We start from the raw sequence: 17,711 nt of genomic DNA, 5'->3' as shown, positions 1-17,711 counted from the left end.
TGTAGCTTTCATCTCAATGTCTGCAATATAGACTACACCTGCCCTACCCCTCCTGTTATAGCATCTTTTTTTAATACATACACTCTATCCTGTTCTAGGTTTTTTTCATCCCCCTCCATACAGGGTTTCCAAGAGTAGAAGGGACAGTCGATGGTGAGCGGGGCGCCTTTTGCGCAGGAATAGGGTGCCAACCTCCATTGGCAGGTAGGGTACATTTCAGCTTGAGAATACGGCCAGGCACCTCCCTTGGCCTTTTCTACCTATTTTTTCTTTTTGATATTTTGGATATGGTTTTGTGTGCACCAGTAATTTTAGATTTATTAATAAGTTACTTTTTATATAGTTCATTGTGGGAATTGTTTTCAGCACTTCTAGTTTTAGTCTGTGGTCTTATTTAATGCACCACATCTTCTGATCTAGCTTTGCTTACTTCTTCCATTTCCAGGTTTGTGGGCATGAGATGCTGGCGCACCGAGCAGTTCTTGCTTGCTGCAGTCCCTTTTTGTTTGAAATCTTCAATAATGACAGCGAGACGCATGGAATGTCTCATGTGAGACTTGATGATCTCAACCCAGAGGCCGTGGAGGTGTTGTTAAATTATGCATACACTTCACAGTAAGTATGGCCATAAAAAGGCTTTATAAAGAAACGTTTTCTCAGTTTGTTGATGGTTAGTTTTATTCTTGACATATTGCCACATTGAGCCCCGAGTACTCCCTACCGACTCAATGGCCCAATATTGGATATATCTGTGGAATGAGCATCTTGGTGCAACATGGCAAAGTAATGACTTTTAATCTGTGTATTAAATGTTTCTCTACAGATCTGCTGATAAATGTCTTATTAGATGCTGTGCCCTTGTTCAGTCCTTGAAGCTCAGAATCTTGCCGGTTTATTGGTTGATCAGCTGAGCTACACTGATCTTGGTTAGACAGAACTAGAGCTGAACGATCCCGAATTGTAAAGTTAGTGGTTCGTACCAGAATTTCCGGGTGAAGTCCGCGAGGACAGAGTGTGATTCTGTGGGGGGTAATCTGCTTCCTTTGATAGCCCCGCCGCACTTACTATGATCATTTTACAAAACCAAAGTTCAGGTCCCCATTGGCTTTTATGGGGTTTGGGTAGAGCTCTGGTACCTGAACCGAACTTTGGACTTAAGTTCTGTAGAATCCAAACTTTCACGTCCGCTCATCCCTAGTCAGAACCATTCATGCAACTCCAACCTGTGGACTCATTCGGACAAAAGCGCCGGACACTTGTACAACCTTTTCTTATCCAACGGCCACATTTTCAGCTTGAGCCTATACAATAAAACTCTAAAGGGGTATCACCACCTGAGACAATCATGACTTGTATATGCCATGAATGTCTTGTGGGTGCCTGCTCCATTTCCAGGTGTCCTACCGATCAGGAGTATATGGTGGTCTCCTCCCCTGCTTATATGCCACATAGCGATATATCATGCATGAAGCTATTTCCATTGGAATTACTAAAAACAGAGAAATGTTTCCCTACTATAAACTACAATGAACATGCATGAGAGTAGCTAACTCTTGTACTAGTTTCCAGAGTGCTACATGGGCCAGGTGTCCCTTATATGGCCAATATATGGGGGCTCCGTAGATGGCCACACAATGCACTATCAGTATCCACTCACCCATGCGCCACTCCTCTTGTCTCTGACATTGAAAATGTGACCACTTAGAAGTAAAAGGTTACTGAAAATTGTCAGGAAAGGTGCACTAGAAAGATGCAATTTACCTGGGCGTCTACATGGCAGTATATTATAAACTATAATAAAACTTCAAATATTACTGACAGATTAACTCGTGTGCCCACGATGCGATTTTTAAGCGTTTTTGCCGCGATTTCCAGCGCGAAAACGTTTAAAAATGGTGTACAGAACGCACCCCATGCATTCATGCGCACATGCTGTGCTAATGCTGCTCTTTTTTCCGCGGCGGAATCGCATCGCAGAAAAAATCGCAGCATGATCATTCTTTTGTGCAGAATCGCAAAGAATTGCCGCGATTCCGCACCCATAGGAATGCATGAGAATCGCTTACTTCCCGCATGTGGCTATGTCCACCATACGGGAAGTTAAGCGTCTCATGTGCGGTTGGTACCCACGGTGTGGAGGAGAAGAGACTGTCCTCCAGGCCCTGGGTACCATACCCCTGTAAAAAAAAAAATAAAAAAAAAATCGGGGTATATTTACCTTCCGACGTCCCGCGCTGCCATCCCGGGCCACAGCGTTCCCAGTAATGCCTTGCGGCAAGGTCCTGTGATGACGTAGTCTCGCGTGACTCTAGCGGTCTCGCGAGATCGCTATAGTAACGCGAGACCAACGTCATCACAGGTCTCGCAAGGCATCGCTGGGAACGCTGTGGCCCGGGATGGCAGCGCGGGACGCCGGAAGGTAAATATACCCCGATTTTTCATTTTTAACATTCTGTCTTTTAGTATTGAGGCCGCATAGGCAGCCTCAATAGCAAAAAGCTGCTCACACTTGTCAAACACTATGTTTGACGAGTGTGACCAACCTGTCAATCACTTTCCAAGCGATGCTTCAAATCGCTTGGAAAGTGCTTGAGAAAATCGCGGCAAAATCGTGAACAGAATCGCGGTGAAATTGCGCGGGAAAAAAAACGCGCGATATCTGGGAAGGAGTCCGGTTTTCACTGTGCGTTTTAAAACGCTACGTGGGCCCATAGCCTAAGAATTATTTTTTTTTGTGTGACTACTACTACTGACATTCCTAGTGATTATAGAGTTGTGTGTATTCTAACTAAATGGCTAGTATGTATACCACTAATAGAATCGTCACTAACTTCTGCATGTTTTTTCAGACTTAAAGCTGAAACAGATCTGGTAAAAGATGTTTATTCAGCTGCCAAAAAACTTAAGGTTGACCGTGTGAAACAGGTAATGCTATTATCAGTGCTTTACCACTTTGGTGCGTGTCCAGTTCTTTACCCCAAGTTTCACTTCCCACTTTTTGATTCTAGACTTAATCTGCTAAAGAGATTGAGTGTCTCCAATGGTGGCTCAGTGGTTAGCACGGTTATTCTGCAGTGCTGGGGTCCTGGGTTCAAATCCCACCAAGGACAATATCTGCAAGGAGTTTTCATCTTCTCCCCATGTTTGCGTGGGTTTCTTTTGGGTCCTCCGGTTTCCTGCCACCCTCTAAAGACATACTGATAGGGATTCTAGATTGTGAACCCCAATGGGGACAATGCGATAATGTGTGTACACACTGTGGAATTAATAGCGCTATGTAAATGAATAAATAAATGCTACTGTCATTCTTGGTTTTGCTTAAAGTGCCTTCAAACAGTATTCATGTCCCATTAACTTTTCCACATTTTTTCATGTTACACCCACAAACTTAAATGTATTTTATTGGGATTTTGTGACTTAACAACAAGTATTTGTGCAGTATAAATTAAATGATACATTAATTTCTAATTAGTTTTAAAATATAAATTTAAAGTTGGGACGTGCATTTGTATTCAGCCCCCCTGAGTCAATACTTTTTAGAACCACCTTTCACTGCAATTCTTTTCGGGTGTGCCTCTATCAGCTTTGTATATCCAGAGGCTGAAATTTTTTTCCCATTCTTCTATGCAAACTAGCTCAGTGAAATTGGATGGAGGTGTCTGTGAACAGCAATTTTCAAGACTTTCCGAACATTCTCAATGGGTCTGGACTTAAACCCCTTTACCCCCAAGGGTGTTTTGCACGTTCATGACCGGGCCAATTTTTACAATTCTGACCACTGTCCCTTTATGAGGTAATAACTCTGAAACGCTTCCATGGTTCCCCGTGATTCTAACATTGTTTTCTCGTGACATATTGTACATCATGATAGGGGTAAAATTTCATTGATATAACTTGCGTTTATTTGTGAAAAAAACAGAAATTTGGCAAAAATTTCGCAATTTTCCAACTTTGAATTTTTATGCCCTTAAATCACAGAGATATGGCACACAAAAAACGTAAGTAACATTTCCCACATGTTTACTTTACATCAGCACAGTTTTGGAAGCAAATTTTTTTTGGGGGGGAAGTTATAAGGGTTAAAAGTTGACCAGCGATTTCTCATTTTTGCAACACCATTTTATTTTTACGGACCACATCACATTTGAAGCCACTTTGAGGGGTCTATATGATAGAAAATACCCAAAAGTGACACCATTCTAAAAACTGCACCCCTTAAGGTACTCAAAACCACATTCAAGAAGTTTATTAACCCTTCAGGTGCTTCACAGGAATTTTTTGAATGTTTAAAAAAAAAAAATAGAACATTTTATATTTTTTTCACAAAAAAATTACTTCAGGTCCCATTTTTTTTTTTTTTTTTTTTAATTTTACCAATGGTAACAGGAGAAATTGGACTGCAAAAGTTATTGTGCAATTTGTCCTGAGTACGCTGATACCTGATATGTGGGGGGGAACCACTGTTTCGGCGAATGGCAGAGCTCAGAAGGGAAGGAGCGCGGTTTGATTTTTTTCAATGCAAAATTGGCTGGAATTCAGATCGAACGCCATGTCACGTTTGGAGAGCCCCTGATGTGCCTAAACAGTGGAAACCCCCCACAAGTGACCCCATTTTGGAAATTAAACCCCCCAAGGAACTTATCTAGATATGTGTTGAGAACTTTGAACCCACAAGGGCTTCACAGAAGTTTATAACTTACAGCCATACAATTAAAAAATCATATTTTTTCCACAAAAATGATCTTTTCACCCCCAATTTTTATTTTCCCAAGGGTAACAGGACCCTAAAAGTTATTGTGCAATTTGTCCTGAGTACGCTGATACCCCATATGTGGGGGTAAACCACTATTTGGGCGCATGGCAGAGCTCGGAAGGGAAGCAGCGCCATTTGACTTTTTTGGCTGGAATTGAGATCGGACACCATGTCGCGTTTGGAAAGCCCCTGATGCGCAAAAACAGTGGAAACCCCCCCACAAATGACACCATTTTGGAAACTAGACCCCCCCCCCCCCAAGGAGCTTATCTAGATATGTGGTGAGAACTTTGAACCACCAAGGGCTTCACAGAAGTTTATAACGTACAGCCGTACAATTAAAAATCATATTTCTTTATCGCTTCATTGGGGGACACAGATTACCATGGGTGTAGGCTGCTGCTGCTAGGAGGCTGACACTATGCAAAAAAAGGAAAAATAGCTCCTCCCCGGCAGTATACACCCACCGACAGGCACAAAGTACCTCAGTTTGTGCTTAGTGTCTGTAGGAGGCGGAGCGGGATCTCCCCAGATCCGCAGTTAACAAATCCTTTTTCCTTTCTAGGAGTGTATTAATGTTTTCCCATTTATTTTTCAGATTCAGCTTCGGGAAACGGGGTAAATGTTCACCCTGCTTTCCCATATCAGGCGGCTGAGCGAGCAATGGGGTGTTACCCACATCGCAACTCTCAGGACCGCAGGCAGGAACTTTTCCCTATCACCTTCGGGTGCTACGGGCTGACGGCAGGTGGCCGGTCCTAGCCGATTTCCCCTCCTCACCCCTCTCCCGGGACTGGGCTGAGAGGAAGACGGCGGTCAACGGCGGTGACTATCCCTTCTGGCAAAATGTTTGGCGCCGTCTTCTACACTATTTGGACATGGTGCGGGGTCAGAGGATCCTCATTCCCAGCGGCCTCCCCTCAAAGTGGGCCCCTGCGGTCATCCTCCTCAGGGAAGCATGTGGACGTCAGGTAAGCGCTCTAATGCTCCCTCCAGCCCCAGGCTCGCTTCACATGGAAGTCACTGAGGTCGGCGCCGTTCATAGCTGACTTGGTCCATTCCACCTTTGAAATTCCCGCCATTTTTTGGCAGGCGCGCGCCTCTCAAACTCTTCACCCACAGGGGGGTTCGGTATTGAAGCCGCAAACAGCGGGTCCAAATCCCCTTACCTCGCTCATGTCAGCGGCATCTCGGGCATCGGTTCTGAGTGAGAGTCCCGGGGGGCGCGAAACCGGCAGCGCGTTTTTTACTTTAACTTTCGCTTCAGCGTCCTTCGCCTGTTCACGCCCCCTGCCTTGCGTGCGCTCTGTTGGCGCCTTTTCCTAGCCTATCATAGAGCTACTTTCTTTTAGTAGCTCCTCTCCTCATCCGCACCCCCCGCATCCTACAGCCAATCGCGCTTCTCTGCCGTCCAGCACCGCCCATCGCTAAGGTCCTGCGGCTCCCTGGGACCTCGTGTGGGACTCACCTTGGATCTCAGCTTGGGGGACACATCGGCTGTGTGCTGCGCATTACATTAACAAGCTGGACACAGTAGGCTCTTATTTTTCTGAGCCCTAATTAGCCCTCCTTGGCAGTACTCCCTCACGCCCTGCAGTATTCTCTCAATAGTTGCTGCTATAATTCTGCAGTCTGTACATATGCTTAACCCTGCAAGGGCTATTTATCCTAGACCCTCCGTTACTCACTACGCCTGCGCGCGCTGTGAAAAGAAGTGGGCGTCAGGTCAGTCGTCTCCCTTCTGCCCGTCCTGCAGACCTTCCACTATGTCTGCCCCACTGGACCACCCCGAGTCCCGAGATGAGATAAATCCCCTCCAACAGAGTGGGCCGTTGCAATGTCTCAGTCGGTCTCTGACCTGACTAAGGTGTCTCAGTCCCTGGTCCAGGTCTTAGAACGATTACCTCAGCTATCTACAGCGACTTGTGCGCCGACCGCCTCACGGTGAGTTGTCTGCACCTGACCGCGACCTCCAGAGGGACAGACTGGGTAGGATTTCTAGGAAGCGGGTTCTGTCTGGCTCTTCTTCCAGCTCACAAGGTCCCGCTCCAACCAGGCGTCTTTCCTCTTCTCCTTCCTCAGAAGACGACTTGAGGTCAGACGATGATTCCCAATCGGGATCTGACTCGGAGGCAGACAACATGTCTAAAACACAGGACATGATAGATAGTCTCATATCGGCTATTTTTCATACGCTCAAAATAAAGGAAGACAAGGCGCCCCTCCAGGACTGCTCTGTCCCCTTCAAAGAGCGAAACCTGCCTCCTGAACCTTTCCTAATCACAAAGAGTTCGAGACGATTTTAACCAAACACTGGGAACACCCGGAGAAACGTTTCTCGGGCCGCAGGTATTTAGACGTCCTATATCCCTTTGATGTGGACCTTCTCACAAAATGGACAAAAGCTCCCGAAGTGGATCCACCAGTTTCCCGTCTTTCCTCTAAGACGGTTCTGTCTCTTCCGGACGGGGTATCTCTTAAAGATCCAACAGACAGGCAGATAGAATCACTGGCTAAATCGATTTTTGGGGCATCCGGTGCCATTCTCTGCCCTATTTTCTCCTCCTCCTGGGTGGTGAAAGTCATTTCAGCTTGGGCAAAAATGCTTTGCAAAGGCATCTTAGCGTCAGCTCCTCAAGATGAGTTGGCAGATTTAGCAAACCAGATTAATCATGCGGGTAAATACCTCTTGGCTGCCTCCTTGGATGCAGCGGGGTGCGCAGCAAGAGCTAACAGCAACATAGTAGCCATACGCCGTATCCTTTGGTTAAAGGCATGGAACGCGGACACTACCTCTAAAAAGTCGCTCACCAACCTAGCATTTCACGGTTCTAGGCTCTTTGGAGCCAAACTGGATCAGATAATTTCTGATGCCACTGGAGGTAAAAGTACTTCCCTTCCCCAGTCTCGGCCTAAACGCTTCTTCAACAGAAAAGCTTCTCGGCCGTTTAGGTCCTTTCGCCCCTTCTCTGCCGCGGAAGGATCATCTCAGCAGGACCGGCCCTCTACCTCCAGGGAGCGGAGAAAACCATCTTATAAACCCGCTCCCCACTGGAAATCAAGAGGCCAACCCTCCAGGTCGTCAGGATCCCGCTCCGGTAGATTTTCCTCCAATTGACGGGTCACCCCCACCTGGAAGTTCTTCCAGGGTGGGAGGCAGACTTTCTTCTTTCATAGACGCGTGGCTGTCTGTTGTCAACGACGCTTGGGTCAGAGAAATCATCAGATCCGGATACAAAATCGAATTTTCTCCCCCATAAGACGTTTTTTCCTGTCTCGACCTCCAAGACAGCAGTCCCAGACTCCAGGGTTCCTTCGGGCCGTCTCCTCCCTTCTTTCCGCCGGAGTTATCTTTCCCGTTCCTTCAAACGAACGGTTTTCAGGGTTTTACTCGAATCTTTTCGTAGTCCCGAAAAAAGACTTCCCTTCGCCCAATCTTGGACCTCAAGTTGCTCAATCGCCACATGGTGATCCTCCACTTTAAGATGGAGTCCCTGTGCTCGGTGATAGCCTCGATGGAACCCGGAAAGTTCCTTTGCTCTGTGGACATACAGGATGCCTATCTTCACATCCCTGTTTGTGTGCAACATCAGAGATATCTCCGCTTTGCGATTTCAGGAAAATCACTATCCGTTCACGGCCCTCCCCTTCGGTCTAGCCTCCGCTCCCCGTGTCTTTACGAAGGTGATGGCAACAGTCATGGCAATTCTTCGCTCCAGGGGGATTCTCATTATCCCTTATCTGGACGATCTGTTGATCAAGGGCTCGTCCCGCCAAGACTGTCTTCAAAGTCTTCAGATAACTCTGGACACTCTCACCCACCTAGGTTGAATAGTCAACAAAGAGAAGTCCATCCTGCACCCTACTCAGCGTCTGACCTTTTTGGGCATGGAGTTCGACACGAGTCCTAGCCTGGGTGTTTCTTCCGAGGGACATATTCTCAGCCCTTTGCAAGGGTATCCGATCCCTAAAACGGTCGAGGCCCATTCCCCTTCGGTCCTGCATGAGGGTCCTGGGGAAGATGATAGCTTCCATGGAGGCAGTGCTTTTCACACAATTTCATATTCGTCCGCTCCAGTTGTCCCTCCTTTCAGCCTGGGACAAGACCTTGGTTTCTCTGGACCGTCTCATACTCCTTCCTCTCAGAGTAAGGCAATCTCTGACTTGGTGGACAATACCGGCGTCCGTTCTACAGGGAAGGTCCTTTCTTCCGCCTCAGTGGCAAGTCATCACCACCGATGCCAGCCTTCTAGGATGGGGGGCGGTTTTCCATCGGAAAACGGCCCAAGGACGTTGGAACGGCCAGGAGACTCTTCTAACCATCAACCTTCTTTCAATATGAGCGATCTTCCTTGCCCTCCTCTGCTGGCAGCCTCTCCTTGTAGGCAAACCAGTCCGCATTCAATCGGACAAAGCCACGGCCGTGGCGTACATAAACCACCAGGGCGGTACTCACAGCAGGCAGGTAATGACAGAAGTGTCAAAGTTTCTGCGTTGGGCAGAGCGTTATGTTCCGGTGATCTCCGCCGTTCACATTCCAGGAGTAGAAAATTGGGCAGCCGACTTCCTAAGTCGCCAGGGCCTAGCGTCAGGCAAATGGTCCCTTCACCCCGCAGTCTTCAGTCAGATATGCCCGCGTTGGGGCACCCCGGACGTCGATCTCATGGCATCTCGGATGAATTACAAAGTTCCTCACTTCGTAGGCAGGTCCAGGGACCCTCTAGCCGTCGGTTGCGACGCCCTGGTAATTCCGTGGCCTCAGTTCCAATGTCCTTACCTGTTTCCTCCTCTTGCCCTGATCCCAAGGGTGGTCAAGAAAATAAAATCAGAAGGCATCCCAGTAATTCTGGTGGCTCCAGACTGGCCAAGACGTCCTTGGTACGCTAAGCTGGTGAACATGCTCGCGGACGTCCCCTGGAGGGCTTCCAGAACGTCCAGATCTTCTCTCTCAAGGCCCCCTTTACCACCAGAATTTTCAGTCTCTGAGTTTAATGGCATGGCCGTTGAGGCCGCGATTCTGAGAGAATCAGGTTTTTCCAACCAGGTCATTCAGACCATGATCAGAGCTAGAAAACCAGCCTCCTCCCACATTTACCATAGGTACTGGAAGGCTTTTTTCCGTTGGTGCGGCGATAACAAGGTTTTTCCGTTGTCGTTCTCCATTCCATCCATACTTGGCTTTCTCCAGTCCGGCTTAGATGCGGGCCTTTCCCTCAGTACCCTCAAAGGCCAGGTCTCGGCTCTGTCGATTCTTTTCCAGATGGATCTGGCTCCCTTACCGCAAGTTAAGACTTTCCTCCAGGGGGTCGCCCACGTGGCTCCTCCTCCTCATTCTCAAATAGATCCGTGGGATCTCAATCTCGTTCTTGGCGCTCTCCAAAAGGCGCCGTTCGAGCCTATCCAGGACATTCCTCTTTCCCTCCTCTCATGGAAGGTAACTTTCCTGATCGCCATCACTTCCATTAGGAGAGTTTCTGAGCTGGCAGCCTTATCCTGTCGTTCCCCGTACCTAATCCTCCATCAGGATAAGGTCGTTCTCAGGCCAGTTCCCTCCGGAAGGGAGCATCCCCCTGTGAGCGCCGCTGATCGTTATGACATACTATCCCGTCCATGGGCATAGGGGCCCGGGTCCTACGGACAGGATAGTACGTCAGATGTCAGGAAGGGGTTAAGCCATTCAAACACACGACTATGCTTTGTCCTAAACACTCCATTTACCTCTGGCAGCATGTTCAGGGTCATTGTCCTGCTGGAGGATGAGCCTACACTCAAGTCTTAAGTCTATTGAAGCCTTTAAAAGATTTTGCTCCCAGGATTGCCCTGTATTTAACTCCATCCTTCCCATCAACTCTGACCAGCTTACCTGTCCCTGCTGAAGAAAAGCATCCCCACAGCATGATGCTGCCAACACCATGTTTGACAGTGGGGATGGTGTTTTTGGAATGATGTGCAGTGCTAGTTTTTTTTACTACACATAGCATTTTGCATGTAGCCCAAAAACTTCTATTTTGGTCTCATCTAACTAGAGCACTTTCTTCCACATGATAGCTGAGTCCTGTTCATGGCTTTTTGCAAACGAGCAAGGACTTATAGCTTGCTTTCAAAAATTCTTTTCTTCTTGCCACTCTTTCATAAAGAATTATGGCATATATGACTAAGGCCACGTTCACACTTTCAGTATTTTACCTCAGTATTGTAAGCCAAAACCACGAGTGGGTAAAAAAATGCAGAATTGTTGCTTGCATTTGTTTCTATTATACTTTTCCCTGATTCTTAGTCCTTGTTTTGGCTTGCATATACTGAGGTAAAAAACTCAGTGTGCCATGGCCTCATAGTTGTCCTGTGGACAGATTCTGACACCTGAGCTGTGGATCTCTGCAGCTCCTCCAAAGAGACCATGGGTCTCTTGACTGCTTCTCCAATTAGTGTTCCCCTTGCTTGGGATGCCAGTTTAGGTGGATAGCCATATCTTCGTAGGTTCTCAGTTGTGCCATACTCCTTCCATTTTTGGTTGATTGAATAGTGCTCTGTGAGATGTTCACAGCTTGGGCTTTTTTTTTTTTTTTTTTTTTTTAATAACGTAACCTTGCTTTATTTTTCACTACGTCTTTACCCCTGACTTATCTGGCTGTGTGGTGTGTTTCTTAGTTTTCTTGATGTTGTTTGATCCTTAAAGGGGTTATCGGGGACTTTAAAAAAAGGTGTCTTAGCACTAAAAGGCATGTAGTTGCTAACAGAGGTAACTATCTGCTTGTTGTACGTAGCACTGGTCATTACCAGCTCCTGCTGGAGATTGAACTACTCCCTGCCCAATAGAGCAGCAGTTTCTCTTCCTGTTGACAGGATGAGACTACTGGTGTCATACTGATTTGACAGGCAGCGTTCACCAGTAAGGCTTCTTTTACACTTACCGAGGTTTTTGTGGGCCATTTTTGCGGGCCGTATTGCTGTGATTTTTGCAGTCTCTCGCAAAATCGGGCTGTAAAAAAAACACCTCGATTCCAAAACTGGGTACCACAAAAACAAGCTACCGTTGTTTTTGCGGTACCATTGAAATGTATTGCGGCTTTGTCTGTGAACCGTGAAAAATATCGGGCAAGCTGGATATTTTTTTCACCGCCGTATATACGGCACACGGCACTCCGATGAATTTGTACGGGCCTCAAAAACGTCCCGTAAAAACACGGCAAGTGTAATAGAACCCTTAGGCAGCAGGGAGCCAGCTGTCGATCAGCATGACACCAGTAGTCCCGCCCTATCAACAGGAAAAGAAGCTGCCGCTCTGCTGATGTGATGTCAGTGGAAATCTGTGACTTTTCTGTTCCGGGGGAGAACGTCGTCGGGTACAATAGGCAGGTAGGTAGCGGCAGTGCATCGGTTAGTGCTTAGCCGTCTTTTTTTTTTTTTCCTCCCCCATGTCCTGGACATCCCATTTAATGTTCTCAAACAAACCTCTGAGGCGTTCACAGAGCAGCTGTAGTTACACTGAGAATAAATTACTCACAGGTGGACTCGATTGGCTAATTGCGTGAATTCCATCAGACTACAGGGGGCTGAATACAAATGCACGTCACAATTTTCGGAGTTATATTTTTAAAATAGGAAACCCATGTATTTCCTTTACGCTTCACAAATACTTATTACTTTGTGTCGGTATATCACATAAAATCCCAAAATAAAAACCCTTTTAAGTTTGTGGGCGTAGCGTGATGCAACATATGCAAAGTTCAGAATATGAATACTTTTTCCAGAGACTGTAGCATTGCTGTGCAGGTAGGTGATGTTGCAGATCGTGCAGACATTGTTTCTTCAGCAGTGGCATGCTCTCGCCATTGTCTGATGTAAATGTGTGACTAAAGATGAGAAATGACCGCATTATCGGAACACCGTTATGCATGGACTGTCAACTGGAAATAAGATTGAAAACATACCATGAATTCTTCTACTCATCTAGGGACACTTCATTTTGGCAACCACAAGTGCAAATATCTGCTAAAAAGTTAAATATAATATATTTCTTTCCCAATAGGTTTGTGGAGATTATTTAATATCCAAAATGGATATGCCGAGCTGTATATCTTACCGTAACTTTGTGAACTCCATGGGAGACTGGCGCCTGCTGAGTAAAATTGACTGCTATATACAGGAGCATCTTCTTGAAATATCTGAACAAGACGATTTTCTTAAACTTCCACGTCTTAAGGTGAGTTCAGAGTGTGAATGTTACGTTTAGCCTTGAAGAGGATCTTGATGAACTTCTTGGCCTACTCTTTAGCTTTCCTGGTTATTTTAAAGCACTGGAACCACTATAGCTAATATCCTTGAGGGAGGCCATCAAATGTCATTATTATATGCACTTTATAGCTAGAAGAGAAAACCTTCCTAAGTGGATGCATGTTCTAGTCCACGTAGGAGCACACAAACAGCGCTGTGACACATCAGAGACTTTCTCTCTTACTGCCTGTGGAGACACAAGGGTCACTGGGTACTTTGTCTGCTGGCCCGAGACTGCCTGGACCAGGGCACATCCCACTGAACGCCCACTCTCTTGTGTGCATAATACTACTCAGACAACACAGGGTGAGAGTAAAACAGTGTGGCAATACGTTATTGAACCACAGAGACAATAATATATAGAACAGCCCCAGAAAAATACTCAAGATGGTGCAAAATTAGAATCTCCCCTTTCCGCTGACTCGACAAGATTAGAGCAGCTGTGACTTTTGACTTCCAGGGCTGACTACCCTGCTTTTGGTGTGCACCCACAGAGAGGATTTAATGACAAACTTGGGAAACTGACAGTCCATTGAGGCATGTGACCGGATGGTCCTAACTTGGCTTCTCCGAACGTCTCCATGGAGCTAGGTGACCTGACTGTCCCAACCTGCGTTCTCTTAACATATCCGTGGGGGGTCAGGTGACCGGTGGATCTCAACCTGGCTTCCCCAAACGTATCCATGGATTCAGTGATGGTTAATGGAGCAGATCTGGACTCCTCCACCTATGGCCGTGGCACATCCCCCCCCCCCCCCTTTATAGTTCATAGGTCTTATCCAGGCATTTTTCCACAGGATTAAAGGAAATCAATCTGCATAGTTTGTCCTCTGTTTGCAAGTCCACAAGCTACATGGACTCAATACAATCAACCTATTTGCAAACATAACTTTTTTTTTTTTTCTCAATAGCTCTGCGTCCCTCTCTTGCAAAGATAGCAGATGATAACCTGTAGGAGCTAATATAAGTGATATAAGAGCCAAACAGCAGCCATTCACCAATTCAAAGCCTTCAAACAATAGTCTATGGTTTTTGACCAACCTGAAGAAAAACTAGAGTCACATTCAGACTTCTGAATAATAGTCTGTCTCTTGTGCTACTGGAAAGAGATATCTGGAGAATTAAGACCAGATGCTGTCGTCACATTGCCCTGTACAGAATTGTCTGATCAGGAGTGGAAGCGGACTGCTTTGTGTCCATGGCTTTCGGACTTCTATAATGGAGAGCACTCTGCAGAAATTCATTGCCTCACTGATCTGTAAGAGGAGTCCAGGCAGGGAGCTGAATGCAATGTGTACATCGTGCTCAGCTTCGGACACATTGCTGGACCTGGGAAGGAAATCCCCTAGCACTGCTCTGCAGGGAAATCTTACTGGGAGTTACACCAGTTCCGCTGCCTTGTCATTCTCCGGATTGGTGGAGATCCCAGAGTTGCACACAGCCTAGAGAGTATCCCACATAAAGTCAATTAAAACATAACCTTTAATGATCCATTAAAAGGACATAACACACAAAAACATTACAAAAAAGTGCTCATGTGAACCAGTGCTCAATAAAAAATGGTTTGGTCTCCCCATTGGTATTAGATATAGCATTCCAGCATCAGGGCGTATCCTGCTGGAGAGATATCAGTAGCAGCTGCTTTTATTGCCCTAGGGCACCATTTACACTCTGATCGCATTCAATGCGATTTTGGTAGTTATGTGCACAGCGGCAGTCCTATATTTTGGAACATAGGAGGAGGCTGCATTAACCTTTTTATGATACTATTCAGACTTTGGACGCATGAAATAGGATATTGGAAACAATGGGTAATATGGCCGTCTCCCTGCATGCATCCTGCAGTTTGGAAAACAGGTTAATATCGGAAGCAGCTGATGGAATGCAGGGGGTTAATATCAGTAGCAGCTGTATATATTTCCCTAGGACACCATTCACATTCTGATCGCATTCAGTGAGATTCTGGTAATTATGTGCACTGTGGCAGTTTCTGTTTCACGCGTCCTGTATTTTGGAATATAACCTTTTTATGAGACCATTCACACTTTGGACGCATGAAATATGATATTAGAAACAATGGGGAATATGGCCGTTTCCTTGCATGTGTCCTGCATTTTGTAAAACAGGAGGTTAATATCGGTACCAGCTGATGGAATGCAGGGGGTTAATATCAGTAGCAGTTTGCGATCTGATGTCAGACGCTGGGGCATACCAATAATGGAGTCTTTATCAAGAGTCCATGTGCTCTCCCCTCCAGGACTCCACTTGGTAGTGACAGTCACCCTAGTTTGTTAGGCACCTCGCCACTGAAGGGCCTGTGCACTTAATGGATAACACTAATTCTATATATCCTTTCCTACTGCTTTATATCTATTTGACTCCCCTGATGAATCCCCACCATTGGGGAAGAAACGCGTAGGGAGCTTCTGTCTATTTTTCCCCTTATCAGTGGGGGTGTCCACTACAGGATCCACTTGGGGCCTGTCCTTGTTAGGACAGGAGTAACGCTGAGGCATGACAGGGAGTGTAGGGGAACACTTCACATTAACACAGGTTTTCCCATGTCTCAGCTCCCCATGAGTGGATCGTCTCTCCAGCAGGATACGCCCTGATGCTGGAGTGCCATATCTAATACCAATGGTGAGACCAAACCATTTTTTATTGAGCACTGGTTCACATGAGCACTTTTTTATAATGTGTTTGTGTGTTATGTCCTTTTAATGGTTCATTAAAGGTTATGTTTTAATTGACTTTATGTGGGATACTCTCTAGGCTGTGTGCAACATTTGACCCCTGAGGGGTTTTTTGAATAGTGTCAAAAAGCTCACACTATAGCTGAGTGCACAGAGATCCCAGAGGTTGTGCTCTGACCGATCATGGGGTTGGCATACCCTAATATTACAAGATGGGAATATCTCTCTCCTGGGTGGTTGTGTTCTCAATAGCAACATTTCTCTACATGCAAAAACATAATTTAAGTATTCTGTTCTCTGGGCAGTAGTTGCTCACTCGCAGTAATCCATCCTAGGTAGTGTTTTCTCATAACCAACCTGTGTATATGGAAACGTTAACGGGTACATAGAAACCAGCTCGCCCTAGAAAAGGCCGCAATAATCAGCGCTGAAGAAACCACTCCTGTCCGATGTGGCACAGTGAAGATCAAGGTAATCCTCCAGCCATATTCTGGATAAAATAGTAAGCTTTATTCCAACAATTAAAAAATTGTCATCTCAAGTACATCCAAGTATTGTATGTTCTTTTCCTGCACTTTCCAGACTGCAACTCGGTCCTCGTTCATGTCTTAAAGGACTAAGGATTGAGTTGCAGTGGAAATGGAGATACAATATTTGGATGTACTTTAGGCTGTCTGTTTTAATTTTGTGGGAATAAAGATTAGCATTTGTATCTGGAATATGGCTGGAGGACTCTCTAACTTGATATATAAGGAAAAGTTGCCTGTGAGATCATATTGCTGTTATGGACAAATATGATCAATTTAAAAAAAAAAAAAAAATCTACCTAATTAGTTGCTCTAAAATCTCTTACACATCAGGTTTTTTTTTTTTTGTTTGATCCATTTTGACGAGATCAGAATAGGAGCATAACAAATCCAGGCTATGCTCTTCTGACCATCATAACATCTGAGGAAAGGGGAATCCTTTCTGATGACAAACAGTTACTTATTCCTCTCCTCTTATTTTCCTCTTCTAATAATTTATCCATTTTTTTTCCATATAGCTGGAAATAATGATTGAGGAAAATGTTTCCCTTCCGAGCAATGGCAAATTATACACAAAGGTAATCAACTGGGTCCAGCGCAGCATATGGGAACATGGAGAAAGTTTGGAATCCCTGATGGACGAGGTTAGTCCTACATAAATGGTGTTAGGCGCATAGCATGGTAGCAGAACTTTTTAAAACTAATTGAAATTGTCCTTTTATGATGATCAGAGCCCAAAATAAAGAGACTTTCTGTTTTCAGTAGAGATCTGGTAGGTTTAAAGGTGAGAAGAATTCTTATTTTTTTTTTTTATACAATGCTTTAATTTATCTTCTTTTTCAGTTTGTGTAAGTGCTGAGGGTTTTGTTTGTCTTAAATCACTGTAGTCTTCTAATGTTTTCTTACAGGTTTGCTTGAACTTGACTCCATTATGATGAAACTTTCTAACAGATTTTCCTCCCCATTGATTATCTTTCCGTAGGTTATTTAACAAAAGTAGGATACCCAAGACTGAAGATCAACGAAGATACATCAAGGTTAATAGAACGTAATGAAGCACCAGTCTGCCCTAGCCCTTCTAAGAAAATCCGCTGTGGGCAGAGAACCATGATGATGATTTAACCGTGTTTACTCCTTTTACAGGATCAGTGTGGATTATACCACAGTCCATTGTTAGATTACAAATGTCTGAACGTTATAATCAGAGGCAGCTTCTAATCTTACTCATGCACTGAAAGGCACATCCTAGATACGTAGCACTCCTTGTATGTGTAGGAACGTTATGTAAGAGCGCGGTTTAGGAAGGGTGACGCACAATTATTCCTGCTGCTGTTTCCGAATGCCTGCTCTTTCAATTTAACATTTCATTAGAATATTGCAAAAGTGATCATCTGTGTCTGTGAGCTTGGCACTCCGGTTTCCAGAACTGCAGAGCGTTCTGCACTTTCCATTATCTGGTTCCTC

General features: G+C 45.4%; 1 protein-coding gene across 2 annotated transcripts in view; it reads left to right on the top strand.

Annotated features, from left to right (window-relative positions):
* IVNS1ABP (influenza virus NS1A binding protein) overlaps nucleotides 1-17,711 on the top strand; it is a 51,611-nt gene that overhangs the window by 16,387 nt on the left and 17,513 nt on the right. For both annotated transcript variants that reach the window (XM_073582897.1, XM_073582896.1), the window contains exons 4-7: nucleotides 446-615; nucleotides 2,850-2,925; nucleotides 12,783-12,956; nucleotides 16,766-16,891. In XM_073582897.1, the coding sequence (XP_073438998.1) occupies nucleotides 446-615; nucleotides 2,850-2,925; nucleotides 12,783-12,956; nucleotides 16,766-16,891 (546 nt within the window). The remainder of the gene's footprint in view (nucleotides 1-445; nucleotides 616-2,849; nucleotides 2,926-12,782; nucleotides 12,957-16,765; nucleotides 16,892-17,711) is intronic.

Source organism: Dendrobates tinctorius, unplaced genomic scaffold (genome assembly GCF_039654945.1).
Source record: "Dendrobates tinctorius isolate UK_male_01 unplaced genomic scaffold, ASM3965494v1 ptg000074l, whole genome shotgun sequence".
Lineage (NCBI taxonomy): Eukaryota > Metazoa > Chordata > Amphibia > Anura > Dendrobatidae > Dendrobates > Dendrobates tinctorius.
Note: the sequence above shows the minus strand (reverse complement) of the source record. Positions and strands in the feature narration are given on the sequence as shown.